At 45.4% G+C, this 23,858-nt stretch overlaps 1 protein-coding gene across 2 annotated transcripts in view; it reads left to right on the top strand.

Annotated features, from left to right (window-relative positions):
- Window positions 1–11,298: 11,298 nt before the first annotated feature.
- Window positions 11,299–23,858, top strand: part of AMFR (autocrine motility factor receptor) — a 35,534-nt gene continuing 22,974 nt past the window's right edge. The window contains exons 1-2 of one of the 2 annotated variants that reach the window (XM_044269965.1): window positions 11,299–11,800; window positions 22,251–22,343. In XM_044269965.1, coding sequence (XP_044125900.1) covers window positions 11,564–11,800; window positions 22,251–22,343 — 330 coding nt within the window. In that variant the 5' untranslated portion in view covers window positions 11,299–11,563. The remainder of the gene's footprint in view (window positions 11,801–22,250; window positions 22,344–23,858) is intronic. The other variant, XM_044269964.1, reaches the window with a different exon arrangement.

Below are 23,858 nucleotides of genomic sequence, written 5' to 3'. Positions count from 1 at the left end.
GTTCGAAAAATGTGGTAAGTATTGCAGCCAAAGCCACTACCACTCCCTTCCTCCGCTCTACTCCTTCTGGGCTTGCGGCACATAGAAGTCAGAGCATTTTGCTGTATTACTAAGTGTACGTGTGGCATCATTTTTTTTTTTAAAGCATTGCATTTTTGTCTTTTTTTTTTTTAGAAAACAATACCATGGCCAGATGTTGGCTGATAGCCTATTATAAAATGCCCTATAAACACTGCCTTTTTGCATTTTTTTTTTGAATTTTTTTGCATTTTATGTCCCTTGGCCTGTTTTCATATCAGAATTTGCTGAAGTATGGAGATCTTTACATTCAGACAGCCTCTACGCACGTAATAATGCAGTTCCCTACTATGAGGATGTGACTATGTGTAATTAACATGAGGCATAGGGTTTCACTGTCAGAGAAAAAAGGTCGATAGGTTTCATTCTAGAATCTTGTGTAACAGGTAATCTTATCTGCCGCAGGCCCCATCATTAACATTTCCTATGACCTACACCCAGACACTGCCTTCTTTTATAAGTGTAATTATTTCATTACTTAAATATAGCCAGAGACACTTTCGGACTACGACTGACACAATGCTCTTTCAGTAGTGCAGAAGTAGTTGGCGCACTCAACAATAGAACATTTGTTTAAGGTGAAGCTTCTCCTTTTATTGTCATGGGCTTCACAGTCAGCATTTGTATAATTTAGCAGTGTAAGAAAAAACTGTTCCTGCAGGAAATCATCAGCAAGAAGGTCATCTTGATGATGGATATCACTGTTAATTATCCCTGTACTGTGACATCACTGTGTTTATTATCTCTGTACTGTGACATCACTGTGTTTATTATCTCTGTTCTGTGACATCACTGTGTTTATTATCCTTGTACTGTGACATCACTGTGTTTATTATCCATGTACTGTGACATCACTGTGTTTATTATCTCTGTACTCTGACATCACTGTGTTTATTATCCCTGTACTGTGACATCACTGTGTTTATTATCTCTGTACTGTGACATCACTGTGTTTATTATCCCTGCACTGTGACATCACTGTGTTTATTATCTCTGTACTCTGACATCACTGTGTTTATTATCCCTGTACTGTGACATCACTGTGTTTATTATCCCTGTACTGTGACATCACTGTGTTTATTATCCCTGTACTGTGACATCACTGTGTTTATTATCCCTGTACTGTGACATCACTGTGTTTATCCCTGTGCTGTGACATCACTGTGTTTATTATCTATGTATGTGACATCACTCTGTTTATTATCCATGTACTGTGACATCAGTGTGTTTATTATCCCTGTACTGTGACATCACTCTGTTTATTATCTCTGTACTGTGACATCACTGTGTTTATTATCCCTGTACTGTGACATCACTGTTTATTATCTCTCTACTGTGACATCACTGTGTTTATTATCCTGTACTGTGACATCACTGTGTTTATTATCTCTGTACTGTGACATCACTGTGTCTATTATCTCTGTACTGTGACATCACTGTGTTTATTATCCCTTTACTGTGACATCACTATGTTTCTTATTCCTGTTCTGTGACATCACTGTGTTTATTGTTTCTGTACTGTGACATCACTGTGTTTATTATCCCGGTCCTGTGACATCACTATGTTTCTTATTCCTGTTCTGTGACATCACTTTGTTTATTATCTCTGTACTGTAACTGTGACATCACTGTTTATTGTTTCTGTACTGTGACATCCTTGTGTGTCTTATTCCGGTACTGTGACATCACTGTGTTTCTTATTCCTGTACTGTGACATCACTGTGTTTATTATCTCTGTATGTAACTGTGACATCACTGTGTTTATTATCTCTGTACTGAGACATCACTGTGTTTATTATCCTGTACTGTGACATCACTGTGTTTATTATCCTGTACTGTGACATCACTGTGTTTATTATCTCTGTACTGTGACATCACTGTGTTTATTATCTCTGTACTGTGACATCACTGTGTTTATTATCTCTGTACTGTGACATCAATGTGTTTATTATCCTGTACTGTGACATCACTGTGTTTATTATCTCTGTACTGTGACATCACTGTGTTTATTATCTCTGTATGTAACTGTGACATCACTGTGTTTATTATCTCTGTACTGTGACATCACTGTGTTTATTATCTCTGTACTGTGACATCACTGTGTTTATTATCCTGTACTGTGACATCACTGTGTTTATTATCTCTGTACTGTGACATCACTGCTTTTATTATCCTGTACTGTGACTAGTGATGGACGAACATCGGCCAGTACTATTCGCGAACGCACGTTCACGATCAAATGTTCGCAAACCGCGCGTTTGCGGTGGGCCCCATTTACTTTAATGGCAGGCGAACCTGAAAAACCTTTAGGTCTTATTTGCAGCCAGAAAACACGTATACAAATGTGCAGCACTCCACGTTTTTGTATCCTGCAGAGTCCATAAAAAAAATGCATACGTCAGTGTACATTTTTTTTCTACCATGGAACTGTATGGTGAATGTACACCACTGTACGGCATCAGTCTGAGGCATCTGTTAATGCGTACATTTTTGGTATGCATTAAATGGATGGCAAAAGTAGGATGTGAACCCAGCCCTAGTGTCAGAATGGCGGAGATGGGAGGCCGCCATGTACTGATAGAGCGCTACCTGGTCCTGGTGGTCAGGGACGAGGACTGTGTTTTCCAAGGATCATTTTCTACTGGAAAATACAGGGCACAGTATAATACACTAGAATCTATATAATATAAAGGTTGTTAGCCTAACCCCAAATAATAATACAATTAGGTGGTCATTTATTATATAAAAATACATCTATGTTAGGCGTATGTCTGACACAGATTGTGGCGCAAAGGTCCTTAGCACCGCAATCTGCTTATTTTTCCCGCTCATGCCAGGTCTAGAAAAGGGTGGTGTGGGCAGGGAAAGGGATACAGTAATGGCCATCCAATTATTGGATACCACCACCATACATTGACCGGATAACACCTCTGTACAGTGACCGGATAACACCGCCATACCGTGACCGGATGAAAGGGTATAAGAGGGCACAGTACAGGGAATGACTAGGGGTACTGCACAGGGTGTGGTAAGAGGGCACAATGCAGGGTATAAGGGGGGCACAGTCGCATGACCCTGTGACATTAGAAGGTCCTAATGGTGAATGCGGTTCATACGCCACCATAATGAGAGACAGAGGAGTGAGACAAGGGTGTGATTATGTGGCGAGAGATTAAAAATTTAACTGTCGGCCAGTACAGGCCCCAAAAAGTAGCCAATAGGCATTCACCTGACAGCAAAGAACTTTGGATTCTGTGGCTGGAGGTACATTAGACAGGTCACAGGATAAATATGTAACTGTCGGCCAGTACAGGCCCCAAAAATTAGGCATTCACCTGACATAAAAGGCCTTTTATGCCGCTGTATATACATAAGGCAAGGACCATTCTTTGTTCTGGGTGGTGGCGGATATGTGTGGGCTGGCATGAGGAAATTCAATTACACGTGGTCATCACAGGTGTTGAATTCCTCCGAGATCCATGCCTGATTCATTTTGAAAAATGTGAGGTAGTCCACACATTAACCCGATGTAGTCGGACGCCTGTCAGTCTAGGCGTTTCCTGAGGCTGGATCCGGAGGGCGGCTGTCAATGGGTTGGCTGCAAGAATGATCTCATATCCGAAGTGACCAACACATCTTCAAACCACCCTCTTTTTGCAGGCGCGGTAGGATTAGTACCCGCACCTGTTTCGCTGTGGGTGGAAATTCCTCTGCCAGTGCCCGCAACAGCAGAATGCAGCATCTCTCGCAGCAAGGCCTGGAAATGCTGCATTCTGACAGCCCTCTGTGATGCTGGTAACATGTCCGCCATTTTGTGTTTGTACCGGGGGTCTAAGTATGCTGCCACCCAGTACTGGTCCTTGACCTTTATGCTTTTTATACGGGGGTCCCTCTTCAAACACTGGAGCATGAAGGCCTCCATTTGCACTAAATTGGAAGTGGTGGAGCAGCCTGGCTCCTGCTCATCGCCCAGGAGAATGTCATCCTCGGTCTCCTCCCCCCAGCCACGGACAATAACAGGGATCCCCGAAAAGTTTAAAGCCTGCTCTTCTTGCTCCTCCTCCTCCCCCCAGCCACCATCCTCCTCCTCTTCAGATTCCTGCTGACTTGTCTCAGATGGAGTAGCCCCCCGGGAATTCATTCAGCATTGGGACTTCCTCATCTTCCAGCTGCTGCTCCTCGACAGCTTGATCAATGACACGACGCAATGCACGCTCCAGAAAGAAGGCGTAAAGTACGATGTCACTGATGGCGCCCTGGCTGCGACTGACCAGTTTGGTGATCTCATCAAATGGCCGCAGAAGTCTGCATGTGTCGCGCCTGAGCAGCCACCCGCGCGGTGAAAAAAAAAACAAGCTTCCCAGAACCTGTCCGGCCTCAGAGTTCGTACAGGTAGTCGTTAACGGCACCTTTCTGCTGGAGCAGCCTATCAAGCATTCACAAGGTGGAGTTCTAGCTCGTCGGGCAGTCACACATCAGACGTCTGACGGGCAAGTGGTGTCGCCGCTGAACGTCAGCAAGGCGAGCCATGGCCGTGTAAGATCTTCTAAAATGGCCAGAGATTTTCCTGGCCTGCTGCAAGACGTCCAGGACCCTGGGGTATTTGGCAACGAATCGCAAAGAATCACTAAGTTCAGGAAGTGTGCCATGCACGGCACGTGTGTCATTTTGCCCTGTTTCAGCGCGTTCAGCAGATTGGCACCATTGTCGCACACCACTTTACCAACTGTCAAATTGAGCGGGGTTAGCCACTGATCGGCCTGTGACCGCAGAGCTGAAAGCAGCGCAGGACCGGTGTGGCTCTTGGCTTCCAGGCACAACAGCCGCAGCACAGCATGGCAACGTCTCACCTGGCACGCCGAATAGGTTCTGGGGAGCTTGGGGAGTGCAGCGGAACAAAGCGGTAGCAGTGGAAAAGGAGGAGTCAGCCAAAGAGGAGACGGAGGATGGAGTAGGAGGAGGAGAAGAGGCAGGCCTGCATGCAATCTGTGGCGGTAACACCAAATCCACACGGGTGCCACGGATTACATGCTCGACGGCCATCAGAAGGTTCACCCAGTGGGCAGTAAAAGTTATGTACCTTCCTTGCCCATGTTTGCTAGACCACATGTCTGTGGTCAGATGTATCTTGGCACGGACACTGTGTGCCAGAGATATATTAACTTGCCGCTGAACGTGGCCATATAGTTCAGAGATGCCCTTCTGGGAGAAATATTTCCTTCCGGGGACCTTCCAATGCAGTGTGCCAATGGCCACAAATTTTCTAAAGGCCTCCGAGTCCACCACGTGGAGTGTCGGGAGTGCGGCTTTGTGGGTTCTGACGGCATTTCTCCCACTGGGCTCAGTGATGGGAGGCCAGGTGCCTTCTTAAGGCGGTCGTCCCTAGGTGTGTGTTGGGCTTACCGTGACTTATGCGTTGACAGCACAGGCTGCAGATGGCAACCTTATTATCAACAGCTGACCCGTTAAAAAAAGCCCACACTGCGGAGCCATATGCCGGCGTCCTGGTAGTGCAAGATGTGACCGTGCATGGTGGATGGCTTGCTCCAGATACATTTGCAGTCTGCTTTTTACCTCCTGTGCACTGCAAGTTCTGCCTGCTTATCCTCCCTATCTGCTGCTCCGTCTCTCCCTCTGAACTCCCCTCATCTTCCTCTCTTGTGGCCACCCACGTGACATCCATCAACACGTCATTATCGTCACCTTCTCCACCACTGACATTAGAGATCTCGGAGTAGGCAGCAACAGCGGGGACCACCCTCCTTGGGCTGATCTGGGTACTGTCGTCAGACTGCTGGGTGGCAGCCGTTGCTACCTCTTCTTCCTCATCCGATGCTAAGAATGGCTGCGCACAGGTAAGGTCTGGAAATGGATGGGAAAATAATTCCTCTTACTTGAGTGAGGGGCTATAGTGGTGGTGGTGTCTTTGGGGGTGCACACAGCAGAGAGTGAGGAGGGTATAAATACAGAGGATGAGGAGGGTGCAGAAGCGGAAGGCTGAGTGAGCCACTCAACCAACTCTGGTGCGCTCTTTGAAGTTATTGCACGCGCCTTCTCTAACTTCCAATTTAGGCTCTGGCCTGGTGCACCTGCCCGACCCCTACCAGCCCTGCGGAACGGTCTGCCTCTTCCTCTGCCTGTCATTTTCTAAATGACCCTCTGCCTAAGTCCGTAGAGAAGAGCAGTATTTGTGGAAGACGGTATATCGCAGCCCTCAATCAGTATTTGGTGGAAGAAGTTATATAGCACCCCTCAATCAGTATTTTGTGAAAGAAGGTATATGGCACCCCTCAATCAGTATTTTGTGAAAGAAGGTATATGGCACCCCTCAATCAGTATTTTGTGAAAGAAGGTATATGGCACCCCTCAATCAGTATTTGGCGGAAACAGGTATATCACACCCGTTGCAATTAGTTACCCCAATAGCGTTTGTCCCTCTGTCTAGCTGCAGTATCGCAGCAGAACCGCACACAACTGCTGCGCAATACAAATGCACTATAATATAATTTCTATGTTAGAAAGTATATTATAAGTATGTCACACTTATAAGTATGTCACACTCCTCTATATCACACCTATCGATAGCACACCTATACCAGTCTTTAAAAAAACTTTTGTGGCCCTATTAGCTAGCGTTTGGTGTCCCTAACAGTCTGTCCCTGCTCCAAAATGCAACCTCTCCCTACACTGGCAAAACACATAATGTAAAATGGCGGCCAGATCGGGTTTATTTATAGGGTAGGGGGTGTGTCCATATGCTAAAACGTCTCAATTGGCTGTCCTATCCCACCTGATGGATGTGTCATGGGTCAAAGTTCGGCGCTATGTTAAACAAATATGGCGCGTGCGAATATCACCATATGTTCGCATGTTCGGCGAATCGTGAACAAGCAAAGTTTGCTGCGAAACAACAGCCAGGCGAACTGTAAGGCCATCTCTATCTGTGACATCACTGTGTTTATTATTTATGTACTGTGACATCACTGTTTATTATTCATGTACTGTGACATCATTGTGTTTATTATCTCTGTACTGTGACATCACTGTGTTTATTATTCATGTACTGTGACATCACTGTGTTTATTATCTCTGTACTGTGACATCACTGTGTTTATTATTCATGTACTGTGACATCACTGTGTTTATTATTCATGTACTGTGTGGTTTGCACTATTAGGGGGTAATGTGGATGGTTTGCACTATTAGGGGGTAATGTGGATGGTTTGCACTATTGGGGGTAATGTGGATGGATTGCACTATTAGGGGGTAATGTGGCTGGATTGTACTATTAGGGGGTAATGTGGTTTGCACTTTTAGGGGGTGATGTGGATGGATTGCACTATTAGGGGGTAATGTGGATGGTTTGCACTATTAGGGGGTAATTTGGATGGTTTACACTATTAGGGGGTGATGTGGATGGATTGCACTATTAGGGGGTAATGTGGATGGTTTGCACTATTAGGGGGTAATGTGGATGGTTTGCAGTATTAGGGGGTGATGTGGATGGATTGCACTATTAGGGGGTAATGTGTTTTGTACTATTAGGGGGTAATGTGGTTTGCACTATTAGGGGGTAATGTGGATGGATTGCACTATTAGGGGGTAATGTGGTTTGCACTATTAGGGGGTGATGTGGATGGATTGTACTATTAGGGGGTAATGTGGTTTGCACTATTAGGGGGTATTGTGGTTTGCACTTTTAGGGGGTAATGTGGTTTGCACTTTTAGGGGGTGATGTGGATGGTTTGCACTATTAGGGGTAATGTGGTTTGCACTATTAGGGGGTGATGTGGATGGTTTGCACTATTAGGGGGTAATGTGGATGGTCTGCACTATTAGGGGGTGATGTGGATGGATTGCACTATTAGGGGGTGATGTGGAAGGATTGCACTATTAGGGGGTAATGTGGATGGTTTGCACTATTAGGGGGTGATGTGGAAGGATTGCACTATTAGGGGGTAATGTGGATGGTTTGCACTATTAGGGGGTGATGTGGATGGATTGCACTATTAGGGGGTAATGTGGTTTGCACTATTAGGGAGTGATGTGGTCTGCACTATTAGGGGGTGATGTGGCTGGTTTGCACTATTAGGGGGTGATGTGGTTTGCACTATTAGGGGGTGATGTGGTTTGCACTATTAGGGGGTGATGTGGCTGGTTTTCACTATTAGGGCTAATGTGGTCTGCACTATTAGGGGGTGATGTGGCTGGTTTGCACTATTAGGGGGTAATGTGGATGGTTTGCACTATTAGGAGGTAATGTGGATGGATTGCACTATTAGGGGGTGATGTGGTTTGCACTATTAGGGGGTGATGTGGATGGTTTGCACTATTAGGGGGTGATGTGGCTGGTTTGCACTATTAGGGCTAATGTGGTCTGCACTATTAGGGGGTGATGTGGCTGGTTTGCACTATTAGGGGGTAATGTGGATGGATTGCACTATTAGGGGGTGATGTGGTCTGCATTATTAGGGGGTGATGTGGATGGTTTGCACTATTAGGGGGTGATGTGGTCTGCACTATTAGGGGGTAATGTGGATGTTTGCACTATTAGGGGGTGATTGGCTGGTTTGCACTATTAGGGGGTAATATGGATGGATTGCACTATTAGGGGGTGATGTGGTCTGCATTATTAGGGGGTGATGTGGATGGTTTGCACTATTAGGGGGTGATGTGGATGGTTTGCACTATTAGGGGGTAATGTGGATGGTTTGCACTATTAGGGGGTGATGTGGATGGTTTGCACTATTAGGGGGTGATGTGGTCTGCACTATTAGGGGGTAATGTGGCTGGATTGCACTATTAGGGGGTAATGTGGTTTGCACTATTTGGGGTGATGTGGATGGATTGCACTATTAGGGGGTGATGTGGTCTGCATTATTAGGGGGTGATGTGGATGGTTTGCACTATTAGGGGGTGATGTGGTTTGCACTATTAGGGGGTGATGTGGTTTGCACTATTAGGGGGTAATGTGGATGGTCTGCACTATTAGGGGGTGATGTGGATGGATTGCACTATTAGGGGGTGATGTGGATGGTTTGCACTATTAGGGGTAATGTGGTTTGCACTATTAGGGGGTGATGTGGATGGTTTGCACTATTAGGGGGTAATGTGGTTTGCACTATTAGGGGGTGATGTGGTTTGCACTATTAGGGGGTAATGTGGATGGTCTGCACTATTAGGGGGTGATGTGGATGGATTGCACTATTAGGGGGTGATGTGGAAGGATTGCACTATTAGGGGGTAATGTGGATGGTTTGCACTATTAGGGGGTGATGTGGATGGTTTGCACTATTAGGGGGTGATGTGGTTTGCACTATTAGGGGGTAATGTGGATGGTCTGCACTATTAGGGGGTGATGTGGATGGATTGCACTATTAGGGGGTGATGTGGTTTGCACTTTTAGGGGGTGATGTGGATGGTTTGCACTATTAGGGGTAATGTGGTTTGCACTATTAGGGGGTGATGTGGATGGTTTGCACTATTAGGGGGTAATGTGGTTTGCACTATTAGGGGGTGATGTGGTTTGCACTATTAGGGGGTAATGTGGCTGGTTTGCACTATTAGGGCTAATGTGGTCTGCACTATTAGGGGGTGATGTGGATGGTTTGCACTATTAGGGGGTAATGTGGATGGATTGCACTATTAGGGGGTGATGTGGTTTGCACTATTAGGGGGTGATGTGGATGGTTTGCACTATTAGGGGGTGATGTGGCTGGTTTGCACTATTAGGGCTAATGTGGTCTGCACTATTAGGGGGTGATGTGGCTGGTTTGCACTATTAGGGGGTAATGTGGATGGATTGCACTATTAGGGGGTGATGTGGTCTGCATTATTAGGGGGTGATGTGGATGGCTTGCACTATTAGGGGGTGATGTGGATGGTTTGCACTATTAGGGGGTAATGTGGATGGTTTGCACTATTAGGGGGTGATGTGGCTGGTTTGCACTATTAGGGGGTAATGTGGATGGATTGCACTATTAGGGGGTGATGTGGTCTGCATTATTAGGGGGTAATGTGGATGGTTTGCACTATTAGGGGGTGATGTGGATGGTTTGCACTATTAGGGGGTGATGTGGTCTGCACTATTAGGGGGTAATGTGGCTGGATTGCACTATTAGGGGGTAATGTGGTTTGCACTATTTGGGGTGATGTGGATGGATTGCACTATTAGGGGGTGATGTGGATGGATTGCACTATTAGGGGGTGATGTGGATGGTTTGCACTATTAGGGGGTGATGTGGTCTGCACTATTAGGGGGTGATGTGGTCTGCACTATTAGGGGGTAATGTGGCTGGATTGCACTATTAGGGGGTGATCTGGATGGTTTGCACTATTTGGGGTGATGTGGTTTGCACTATTAGGGGGTGATGTGGCTGGTTTGCACTATTAGGGGTTGATGTGGATGGTTTGCACTATTAGGGGGTGATGTGGTTTGCACTATTAGGGGGTGATGTGGTTTGCACTATTAGGGGGTGATGTGGTTTGCACTATTAGGGGGTAGTAAGGTCAGCACTATTAGGGGTGATGTGGTTTGCACTATTAGGGGGTGATGTGGTTTGCACTATTTGGGGTGATGTGGATGGATTGCACTATTAGGGGGTGATGTGGATGGTTTGCACTATTAGGGGGTGATGTGGATGGTTTGCACTATTAGGGGGTGATGTGGATGGTTTGCACTATTAGGGGGTGATGTGGTCTGCACTATTAGGGGGTGATGTGGTCTGCACTATTAGGGGGTAATGTGGCTGGATTGCACTATTAGGGGGTGATGTGGATGGTTTGCACTATTTGGGGTGATGTGGTTTGCACTATTAGGGGGTGATGTGGCTGGTTTGCACTATTAGGGGTTGATGTGGATGGTTTGCACTATTAGGGGGTGATGTGGTTTGCACTATTAGGGGGTGATGTGGTTTGCACTATTAGGGGGTGATGTGGTTTGCACTATTAGGGGGTAGTAAGGTCAGCACTATTAGGGGTGATGTGGATGGTTTGCACTATTAGGGGGTGATGTGGTTTGCACTATTAGGGGGTGATGTGGTTTGCACTATTAGGGGGTAGTAAGGTCAGCACTATTAGGGGTGATGTGGTTTGCACTATTAGGGGGTGATGTGGCTGGGTCACCTAGTTTGGCAGTAACTTCATGTGCCGGAGCATCCTGCCATTTGCGGATTATCGGACGTCAGTGAAGCAGTTCCCACTGCAGACGGACACTAGTGGAGGCAGGCGGAGGGGATCCTGCATTATGTCTGCCCTGGAAGTTTCCGGGTGAGAGCCCCGCCTCCAGCAGGGGGCGCTGTCACACCGAGCAACATAACGAAGACACGGCCGAGGATAAGTCTGTGAGACCGGAGAACAGGCCGCCCAGGAGTCAGAGCGCCCCGGCTCACCGTGTCCCTTACCGGGCGTGATATACTGCGACCGAGCCGCTGCTCCCCGCTCCGTGCGCTGTAACCGGCCCGCGGGGGCCTCGGGCTCTCCTAAAATGCCTCTGCTCTTCCTGGAGCGCTTCCCGTGGCCCAGCCTGCGGACATACACCGGCCTGAGTGGCCTACTGCTGGGCCTCAGCCTGCTGAGCGCCTACCGGAGCCTGAGCCGGGAGCTGGACGAGGAGGAAGGCCGCGGGGAGGCGGAGGAACGCGGCGGGCAGCTGTCAGGAGACGCACGGGAGGTGGCGGTGGAGCTAGGCCGGTACCTGGTGTCTGACAGCCTGGGAGTATGGGTGAGTGCCCGGTGTGTGCGCCACACGTGTCCCCTGCCTGTAACGTGTATACATATAACACTGCTGTGTATACATGTCACCTGCCTGTAACCTGTATACCTATAACACTGCTGTGTATACGTGTGTCACCTGCCTGTAACCTGTATACCTATAACACCGCTGTGTATACATGTCACCTGCCTGTAACATGTATACATATAACACCGCTGTGTGTACGTGTGTCCCCTGCCTGTAACGTGTATACATATAACACCGCTGTGTATACATGTCACCTGCCTGTAACGTGTATACATATAACACTGCTGTGTATACGTGTGTCACCTGCCTGTAACGTGTATACCTATAACACCGCTGTGTGTACGTGTGTCACCTGCCTGTAACGTGTATACATATAACACTGCTGTGTGTACGTGTGTCACCTGCCTGTAACGTGTATACATATAACACCGCTGTGTGTACGTGTGTCACCTGCCTGTAACGTGTATACATATAACACTGCTGTGTGTACGTGTGTCACCTGCCTGTAACGTGTATACATATAACACTGCTGTGTGTACGTGTGTCACCTGCCTGTAACATGTATACATATAACACCGCTGTGTATACATGTCACCTGCCTGTAACGTGTATACATATAACACCGCTGTGTGTACGTGTGTCACCTGCCTGTAACGTGTATACATATAACACCGCTGTGTGTACGTGTGTCACCTGCCTGTAACGTGTATACATATAACACCGCTGTGTGTACGTGTGTCACCTGCCTGTAACATGTATACATATAACACCGCTGTGTATACATGTCACCTGCCTGTAACGTGTATACATATAACACTGCTGTGTGTACGTGTGTCACCTGCCTGTAACGTGTATACATATAACACCGCTGTGTGTACGTGTGTCACCTGCCTGTAACGTGTATACATATAACACCGCTGTGTGTACGTGTGTCACCTGCCTGTAACGTGTATACATATAACACTGCTGTGTGTACTGTGTCACCTGCCTGTACGTGTATACATATAACACCGCTGTGTGTACGTGTGTCACCTGCCTGTAACGTGTATACATATACACCGCTGTGTGTACGTGTGTCACCTGCCTGTAACGTGTATACATATAACACTGCTGTGTGTACGTGTGTCACCTGCCTGTAACTTGTATACATATAACACCGCTGTGTGTACGTGTGTCCCCTGCCTGTAACGTGTATACATATAACACCGCTGTGTGTACGTGTGTCACCTGCCTGTAACGTGTATACATATAACACCGCTGTGTGTACGTGTGTCACCTGCCTGTAACGTGTATACATATAACACCGCTGTGTGTACGTGTGTCACCTGCCTGTAACGTGTATACATATAACACCGCTGTGTATACGTGTGTCACCTGCCTGTAACGTGTATACATATAACACTGCTGTGTATACATGTCACCTGCCTGTAACGTGTATACATATAACACTGCTGTGTGTACGTGTGTCACCTGCCTGTAACGTGTATACATATAACACCGCTGTGTGTACGTGTGTCACCTGCCTGTAACGTGTATACATATAACACCGCTGTGTGTACGTGTGTCCCCTGCCTGTAACGTGTATACATATAACACCGCTGTGTGTACGTGTGTCACCTGCCTGTAACATGTATACATATAACACCGCTGTGTATACATGTCACCTGCCTGTAACGTGTATACATATAACACCGCTGTGTGTACGTGTGTCACCTGCCTGTAACGTGTATACATATAACACCGCTGTGTGTACGTGTGTCACCTGCCTGTAACGTGTATACATATAACACCGCTGTGTGTACGTGTGTCACCTGCCTGTAACGTGTATACATATAACACCGCTGTGTGTACGTGTGTCCCCTGCCTGTAACGTGTATACATATAACACCGCTGTGTGTACGTGTGTCCCCTGCCTGTAACGTGTATACATATAACACCGCTGTGTGTACGTGTGTCCCCTGCCTGTAACGTGTATACATATAACACCGCTGTGTGTACGTGTGTCCCCTGCCTGTAACGTGTATACATATAACACCGCTGTGTGTACGTGTGTCCCCTGCCTGTAACGTGTATACATATAACACTGCTGTGTATACATGTCACCTGCCTGTAACGTGTATACATATAACACTGCTGTGTATACGTGTGTCACCTGCCTGTAACCTGTATACATATAACACTGCTGTGTATACGTGTGTCACCTGCCTGTAACATGTATACATATAACACCGCTGTGTATACGTGTGTACGTGTGTCACCTGCCTGTAACTTGTATACATATAACACCGCTGTGTGTACGTGTGTCCCCTGCCTGTAACGTGTATACATATAACACCGCTGTGTGTACGTGTGTCCCCTGCCTGTAACGTGTATACATATAACACCGCTGTGTGTACGTGTGTCCCCTGCCTGTAACGTGTATACATATAACACTGCTGTGTGTACGTGTGTCACCTGCCTGTAACGTGTATACATATAACACTGCTGTGTATACGTGTGTCACCTGCCTGTAACCTGTATACATATAACACTGCTGTGTATACGTGTGTCACCTGCCTGTAACATGTATACATATAACACCGCTGTGTATACGTGTGTCACCTGCCTGTAACATGTATACATATAACACCGCTGTGTATACGTGTGTACGTGTGTCACCTGCCTGTAACTTGTACATGTCATGGTATTTTCAGACTCGGTGATACCTATTATGTTTATTTTTTTATTGTTTATATATGTGAAATTGGTAAAGAGGGTGATATGAATTTTAAATATTTGTTTTTTCTTTTACTTTTTTAAACTTATATGTGTGTGTACTTTTTAGTCCCCTTGTGGGACTTGTAACAATCTCCTCACCGCTTGTACCATAGACTGCATTAGTATACCATTGAAGTGTATGGGATTTATCATAGGCCTCCTGTCAGGCTGAGCTACAGATTTGGCTTCACAGGCAGCCCACTGTGACAGCACTAGGAGACTTAAAGGGGTTGTCCTCCTTTTTTATTTTTTTATTTATTGATGCCCTATCCTCAGGATAGGACACCATTATCAGATTGGCGGGGGTCTGACAGCCGGCACCCCCTGCCGATCAGCTGGTGTAATTACAACTCCACCCTCCCATTTACCGTATTTTTCGCCCTGTAAGACGCACCTAAGTTTTAGAGGAGGACAATAAGAAAAAAAATATTTTTCATTAGACCTAAGGTCAGACCAGCAATCAGACCTCAAATCAGATCTCAGCTCAGACCCCAAAGTGAATGACCCCCAATCAGACCTCAGATAAGAGCCCCAAAATAAATGAGACCCCCATGCCTCTTATCAGAACCCCAGCCTCTCATCGGCCCCCCAGCCTGGTAACACAGGAGCAGGCAGTGTGGCAGGAAAGCCTGCTCTGCCCCCCATCTGCCTGCTCCCGCGGTCCCACCGTTCTCACTGCAAATCTTTGCCCTGTATTCACCCCATAAGACGCACTAGCGGGGGTGCGTCTTATGGGGCAAAAAATATGGTACTTCTATGGGACGGCTCTGTAGTATTCACTTGAACAGCAAGGAGCTGGGCGGCTGAGATGTAATGACACCGCTGCGATGGTGAGCAAGTAAACAATGAAGGTAAGCGCCGCGGTCTCTTCAGACAGCTGATCAGTAGGGGTGTCAGATCCCCGCGGATCTGATATTGATTACCTATCCTGCGCATAGGACATCAATATAAAAAAAAGCAGACAAACCCTTCAGCAAGGCCCCAGGCTCTCATAGTATCTGATCGGAGCGACACAATTTCACCTTGGGGGCTCCGATCAGAGGACAGCGGGAGCCCCCTCCCTCTAACTGCTCAGATGCCGTGGTCGCTATTGACAGCAGCATCTGAGGGGCTAAATGACTGGGATTATCTGGCACTCGCTGCATGTGGAGCAGGTGCAGCATGTATGCTCACGCCATACACTTACACTGCACCAACATACCGTTACGTCATGGTGCTAAGATTTTTACTGCGGCTTTTGGAAGCGTTTATGTGCTGCAGCCGTTTGTGCGGTTTTAGTGCTTTGTGCTGGATGTCGCAACTCCTGTGAAAAACGCATGACATTGTGCAGTTGTCGTGAGGACGCTTCTGAGGCCTCTTTCCCTTCTCCGTGTCTGCGCTGTCGTCAGTGCAAAAACAAGAATGTGTGAAAGTCAGTGGATATGTGTGCTGTCCATGCAGAACACGGATTGCACACATTGTCTGAGACATGGGGTAATGATCGGGATCAAATGTTCCCACTTACTAGTCCTTGCCCAGTGTAAACTGGAACGTGTGTGTGTGTATAAAGGGGAGAGAGGAGAAAGCTACTACTGGGCAGTGGACACCTTCCCGAGGGAATATAAAAATCAGCCAATTAAAACTCTATAGTCGAGGGCCCCCCATACGCAATAGGTTGTTGGCAGGTTCCGCCAACAATAGCCTCCACTGTTTTACGGGTTTTGTTCCCACAGTGTTTAGTTTACGGCAAAACTGACCCATGCCCTTCATTCTCTGGGTCAGTACGATTACAACGATAACCCATATGTGTCGTTTTTTTTTTTAAATGTCTAAATAGTGTAAAAATAAATTTAAACTTTGAAAAAAGAAAATCACCAAATTCTGACTTCCATTACTTATGTCTACTGAGCTGTTTAGGGGCTCATTTTTTGCGGAACAATCTGTAGTTTTTATTGATACCATTTTGGAGTGTGCGTAACTTTTTGATCACTTTTTATTAAATTTTTTTGGGTTAGAGAAGCAATGAAAAAATGGCAACTTGCCCATTTTGACCCTTTTCTTTCCCGTTATGCCATTCGCCATATTGGAATTGTTTAAAAGTATGGGTGTTTTCAGTCACGATGACACCCATGATGTTTATATTTGTTATTGAGGTATTTATTTTTTTATTTATATGGAAAGGGGGGTGATTTAAACTTTTATATTTTTTAACATTTTTATTTTTTTGTGATTTTGAAGCTCATACATGACCCTATAAATAATGTTTTTGAATTTTTGATTTTGTTCTATCGGGGATTTTTGAAATGACATTTAAACTAGAAGTTGCTAATTTCCTATCCTGGCCTGGAACTAAGGGGCCCAGGCCAAACCCTGAAAAACACCCCCATAGTTTTATCCCTCGTCCACCTAAAGCTACAGTCAGGCAGGTAACGTTCTACTGGCATTCGCCAAACCCAGACTGGTCCATCAGACTGCCAGGTATAGAAGTGTGATTCATCTCTCCACAGAAAACGTTTCCTGTGGCGTCGTGCCTTACACCACTCCATGCGGACACTTGGCATTGTGCTTGATGATGTAAGGCTTGCATGCTGCTGCTCAGCCATGGAAACTCGCGTCATCAAGCTCCCGGTGCTGATGTTAATGACAGATGAGGTTTGGAGCTCTGCAGTGACGCTGACTTGTGGCAGGGGTGGAAACCTACTACAGGACCATGTCGGAATTCATTGAGCTCTGCAGAACGAGCCATTCTTTCACAGATTTTGGTAAAGGCAGAAAGCATATATGCTTTTATTGTCCTGATGAAGAGGGCTGTGAGCCCTTGAAACGCGTTGACAAAAGAATAAATAGTTATTATTTTTTTCTTTAAAAAAAAATACTACATGAGAACTTGGTTCCTGCTTTCAGCGCCGTCAAAAAGGTTCAGAAAAACCATTCTTTTTTTATCTTCTATATTGCTATTGAGTACCATATACTCCTCTTTTTGGAATTCTTTCAGTCTGTTACCCCACCATTTCTTAGTATGGCTGGTCCAATGGTTAGGCTAATATCAGCATGTAGGGCCCAGGAACAATGTCCTCTGATAGTCACAGGAGGCCTCGTCATCGCTCACAAGATATGTGTGATGGCTTATTGTTTCGGGGAAAGCTGGTTGGCCCCCGCCATTAGTACCATTACCCCTCTCACAGGTGCTCTAAGAAACTAAGGCTACGTTCACATCTTCATTCGGAGATCCGACACAAAGCAGCCTGCCGGATCTGACAGGATCCCTATTGACTGCAGTGAGGTCCAGGGGTGATCCGTACGATTTCCGTTATGAATACTGGGTTTTGAATGGAAAAAAAACCTTTGCGTGCTACAATGTTTTTGTCCAGCCGATCGCCGGCATTTGTGCCTGATCTCCAAAACGGAGATGTGAACGCAGCCTACATTTTTACATGAGCAACCAGTTGTGGGGTTCCCAGCAGCCAATCACCGTCCCTGTGGAATCACCGATAACGAAGGAAAAGCTGGGTGTGACCTCATGCACACACGTGTGGTACAGATCTGTAGTGCCACGCTCCTAATCTACATAGGTCACTCTGTACTGGAGATTCATGTCTTTCCAATTTTTAAGTGCAATTGATTTTAAGAGGTTTTATTTTTCACAGATTTAGGCCTCTTTCACAAGACTGTATGGCTTTTTCAGTCTTTTGCGGGCCTTTTTAACCGGATCCGTTTTTCCGTATGGCATATACAGTAAATACATAGAAGAAATTGGACTGGGCATAACATTTTTCAATAGATGGTTCCGCAAAAACGGAACGGATGCGGAAGACATATGGATGCATTTCCGTATGTGTTCATATTTTTTTTTTGTTTTGCGGACCCATTGACTTGAATGGAGCCACGAAACGTGATTTGCGGGCAATAATAGGACATGTTCTGTCTTTTAACAGGACTGAAAAACAGAAACAGAATGCATACAGAGCATTTTTTTTTTTTTTTTTTTTGCGGAACCATTGAAATGAATGGTACCGTATACAGAACGCAAAAAACGGCCCGTATATTGAAAAAAAACGGTCGTGTGAAAGAGGCCTTATGTGGAATCTATAAAAAAAAATTATAATTTATATGTAGGAGGGAGCCGGGCGGCCGCTAGCTAGCATCCACCTTTAATTATGTGATACTTTTTTTTCATGGCTCCCTGGTACTGTGGTGGCACCAGGGCTAGGAGATGTCTTCACTTCGGATGTGTCACTGTGCATGGACGTGCTGGTTTCTTCTGCAGTTTGCACAGCTCCCTGTCCCCGGGGTTGGGTCACTCCAGGAGCTTTTTAGATTAGTCCTACACTATGATTGGAGGCTCCGCGGTCTGTCTATAATGTCAGGCCACATGATATCTGGGGAACTGGAGCAAAGATCACACCAGTTTCCCTTATTCATTGCTCCTTTTATGCTCTTGCAGAGTAAAAATCTGAAAATGTTTCTAGACATAGAACTTCATGGAGAACCACATTCAGGAGCTGTGTCACTTACCGGTGGAAGTACTTTCAGACTAGTTTCCCTGTGGTTGTCTATGGAGAAGAGGTATTCTGAAATTATGGAGACATTAGTTGCAGTAATCACACTGGTGGCTTCTAGAAATAAAAAGTCAGGGCTGCGTGCAGGTATTTGGCCATTGTCAGCTTCCGGATAGTGACCCTCTCACTGGAGACTCAATTTAAAGGGGTAATCCCATCTCAGACTTTTAGAGCAAGTTGGCATGATTTGCCATAATAAAGTCCTCCGGGACCAACATCTATCTATGCAGTGTATGGAGAGGTGGGCGCACATGCACAGCTCCCTCCATTCACCTCTATGGTAGTCCCAAGGGCAGAGAAGAAACTGGGAGCTGTAGAGATCCATCTCCCCCTAGTGGTGGCTGTCAAAACACCAAGCCAACCAACCTGAATTAAAAAGGACCTCTCACCGCTCCTTACATACCTGTTTTAATAGCTTCATGCATCCCCCATGTAATCCCATTTCCAGAGCATCTATTCTTATGTCTGTATGTTGTGCCGTTCCTTTATTATTTCTACTAGAAGTTATGAATGAATTGCTGTTATCCTTCAGTAAGGGTACAGAGGGGGGTAACCAGTTGGGGGGTGTACCTGCACAGTCTGAAAATGTCAGCACTGATTGGATAGAGTCAGAATGTGCTGCCGCATGCATCCTTCACTGTATTTGCAGCTGCCACTTCTGCAGGAAGGCTATTCCATGCATCCACTACTCTCTCAGTAAAGTAATACTTCCTGATATCACTTTTAAACCTTTGCCCCTCTAATTTAAAACTTTGTCCTCTTGTAGCAGTTTTTCTTCTTTTAAATATTCTCTCCTCTTTTACCTTGTTAATTCCCTTTATGTATTTAGCAGTTTCTATCATATCCCCTCTGTCTCGCCTTTCTTCCAAGCTATACATGTTAAGGTCCTTTAATCTTTCCTGGTAAGTTTTATCCTGCAATCCATGTACCAGTTTAGTAGCTCTTCTCTAAGTTCTCTCCAAAGTATCTATATCCTTCTGGAGATATGGTCTCCAGTACTGAGCACAATACTCCAAGTGAGGTCTCACCAGTGCTCTGTAGAGCGGCATGAGCACCTCCCTCTTTCTACTGGTAATGCCTCTCCCTATACACCCAAGCATTCTGCTAGCATTTCCTGCTGCTCTGTGACATTGTCTGTCTACCTTTAAGTCTTCTGAAATAATGACCCCTAAATCCCTTTCCTCAGATACTGAGGTTAGGACTGTATCACTGATGTTATATCCTGCTCTTGGGTTTTTACGCCCCAGGTGCATTATCTTGCACTTATCAACACACAATTTTTGTTGCCAGATTTTTGACCATTCCTCTAGTTTTCCTAAATCCTTTTCCATTTGGTGTATCCCTCGAGGAACATCAACCCTGTTACATATCTTTGTGTCATCAGCAAAAAAGACACACCTTACCATTGAGGCCTGATAAAGATATATTAAACAATATGAGTCCCAGAACAGATCCCTGAGGTACCCCACTGGTAACAAGACCTTGGTCTGAATATACTCCATTGACTACAACCCTCTGTTGTCTGTCCCTCAGCCACTGCCTAATCCATTCAACAACATGGCAGTACAGCCTTATTCTACATAATTAAAAAATATTTCATGATAGAATAACTTTTGGATGATATATTTTCCTCAAAAAGCATTTTATATAAAAAAAAATATCTATATTATTATTATTATTGTTAATAAATAAATATATATATATATATATAATTTTATTTTTTTTATCATAGATTTTTATCCACCCTGTCTGTTTCCCATAAAAATGAATGCCTGAGACTGGAATTACTGCATTGATGTCATCTCTTGCCATACAGACGAGCTGCTCTGACTGTGTAAACAATGAACGGGACACGCTGCAGCCCCTTCATTGTGCTGATCAGCGGGGGTCCCACAGCTCAGGCGCTCACTGATTATTAGTAGCCTATCCAAAAGAGACGTTCTGGAGGACCCCTTTAAATTCAGAATTACCTGAGTGGGTATTCGAAAATGGTCTTTAAAAATCAGCCAACCCCTCTAATAGATAAGGGGAGTGCCCCCTTTCACCACCCTTTAGAGATTCTGGGTTTTAAGCAGGTATCCCAGTTGTGTGATTTCAGAAAGCAGAGATTTGATCATGTAACACAGCGGAGTAGCCATAGGAACTATTTTAGGATGCTGCCTTAAAAATAGCCCAAGAGCTTGTGTGCTGTGTGCAAGACATGACCCATACAGCACCCATACTGCTGGCCGTAGGCTTCATCAAGACGTATGGGGGATGAAAATGAGTTATACCGCCCCCAAGTGTTATGTAACCAGAGCCTCCTCTGCTAGAATAGTGCAGATGCTGGACCAAAAGTCATGTTGTTATGCCCCTAAATGTCTCCAAGATGACAGGCACACCCTTACAGACGAGCATAAAGGGGTACGGATCAGTACGTGACTGTGATCGGCCATTCATGGCTTCCCCTGGTGACAGTCAGCAGGCCACCCCGCCAGCTTCTGTTCTGAGACCTTTCACATTGGGGTCAGGTAAAGAGGTGATTGATAAGGGAACCCCATAGGTGAGTCAGTTACTGGTAATCTACTAGTATTTCCAAGAGTAACCGCTCACTACTTGATGATAGGACAGATATACATAGTGGCGCCATTTTACTACAGATCGTCACGGTTTCAGTCTGCAGCCACATAATTGATTTTCATGTTCCTTTACTAGAAAAAAAGGTAGTTACTGCTCAGAAATCCCAGAATGTAGTGATGAGAGAAGATTGCCTGGATCAGCGGTTTTTGTATTGTGCGATACATAGTCGGGGTGAAGCCCCAGGCTTTTTTTATTTTTGCATTTAAAAAAAATAAAAATTTTTATTGCACTTTGGCACAAAGCAGTTACCTATCCATCTGTCTGTACATGAATGGGGGGCGTTCACACGCTGCAGATGGCTCCACCACTGTCCCATTTATCTGGGCTTGCAGAAGACCCCATGCTTGCTGCAGAAACAACCCTATTCGGTTGACTGGAACCAATTTTAATCACAGAGGTTTCTACCAAAAATCAGCCATTTGTGAATTCACCCTCTGCAAAAGTTCACAGGTCTGTTGTAAAGTTGATGTTGGCGGTATTTCCCATGGTCTGACGTCTCTTTTTTTCCCCCCGTGTAGGTCCTGGTGAATACTGTGTGCTGCTTGCTGATGCTTGTGGCTAAATTGATTCAACATGTGGTGTTTGGGCCGTTGCGAGTCAGCGAGAGGCAGGTGAGTGTAAACCGCATATTGTCTGAGAATTAAAGGGGGTGAAGGTACCAATATTAGATTGGTTTTGGTCGGACTATGGGCACCCCGTTGTTTTGAAGAAGCCCTTGCTGGGTATTGCATTGCAGTCCCACTCACTCAAACAGGAGAAGACTGCGACGTGTAGTGATATAATACATACAGTACTACTACACTATAATACTCACTGCTCTATGTACTGCGAGTACCAAACATTATGTATGTCTAGTGAAGGGGCCACAGCACTGACATTTAGAGTTGGACCTCCACTGATCTGATATATTAAGGATACCATAGGTCATCAATATTAACAACCCTTCCTCTACATCTTTAAAGGGCTTATCACGTGAACCCTGTTACACCACCAATCCCAGTCATTAACGGGGTACACCTGTGTAATACTACACGTGTAGCACTGTGCCAGAGCAGGGAAGATAATAACTATGCGTGTCCACCACTGCATGCCGTAGAAGGTGGACACCGCTATCAGAACCCAGCAGAAAATCTCTGACACCAGTAAAAAAAAAAAAAAATTATTTTTGTGCAGTGATAATGTTATCTTATTTTTACATCTTCTTTTCAGTTAAACATAATATTTTGTGGGGATAACCCTTTAGGAAATTTATCGCAATCTCCTAATATACTTGTATTAGCAAAAACAAAGGCTTAGTCTACAGGCCCTAAATGTATTAAGAGGCACAGGCCAACTAATAAAATCTCAAGCATTTTCTGCTTGTCTGTGTGCAGGAAAATCAAATCTCTTCCAGTTATCGGCTTAGGTAGTCAGAAGAGCAGGCAGACATACACTCATCTTCTACTGTAACACTTGCGCTGTTATTTCCAGTATTGACATCCGGCAGAGGATCTCGATACCGGAATTAAACGGATCCGTTTTGCACATCAGGATGCATCCGTTCCGTTAGGATGCGGTTGTGTGAAATCAAAACGGAAAAAAATTATCAGTCACTAAACACGCTGAAAGTCAATGGGTGACGGATCAGTCACCATTGACTTGCATTGTTTTCAGTGACCTGTTTTCTTTCCGTGTTCATGACCGGACACAAAACCGCAGCTTGTAGCGGAATGCTGGCGGAACGGAAGACGTCCTGAACGGATCTTTTTCCATTCAGAATGCATGAGGACTAAACTGAAAAGTGTTTCCAGTGTTGAGATTCTCTGCCACATCTGTGGCTCATGCACATGACCATTTGGATGTTTTGCAGTCCGCAAATTGCGGATCCGCAAAACACGGATAACGGCCATGTGCATTCTGTATTTTGTGGAACAGCCGGTTATGCAGACAATAATAGGACATGTTCTATTTTTTTGCGGAACGGCTATGTGGACATATGGAAACGGAATGCGCACAGAGTCATTTCCATTTTTATTATGACCCCATTGAACTGAATGGTTCCATATACGGACCACAAAAAATAAAAACTACACGGACAAAAAATAAATTCTTGGGCATGAGCTCTTATGACACCAGCTATGGCAGGC

This window comes from Bufo gargarizans, chromosome 10 (genome assembly GCF_014858855.1).
Source record: "Bufo gargarizans isolate SCDJY-AF-19 chromosome 10, ASM1485885v1, whole genome shotgun sequence".
In the NCBI taxonomy this organism is placed as follows: Eukaryota; Metazoa; Chordata; class Amphibia; order Anura; family Bufonidae; genus Bufo; species Bufo gargarizans.
Note: the sequence above shows the minus strand (reverse complement) of the source record. Positions and strands in the feature narration are given on the sequence as shown.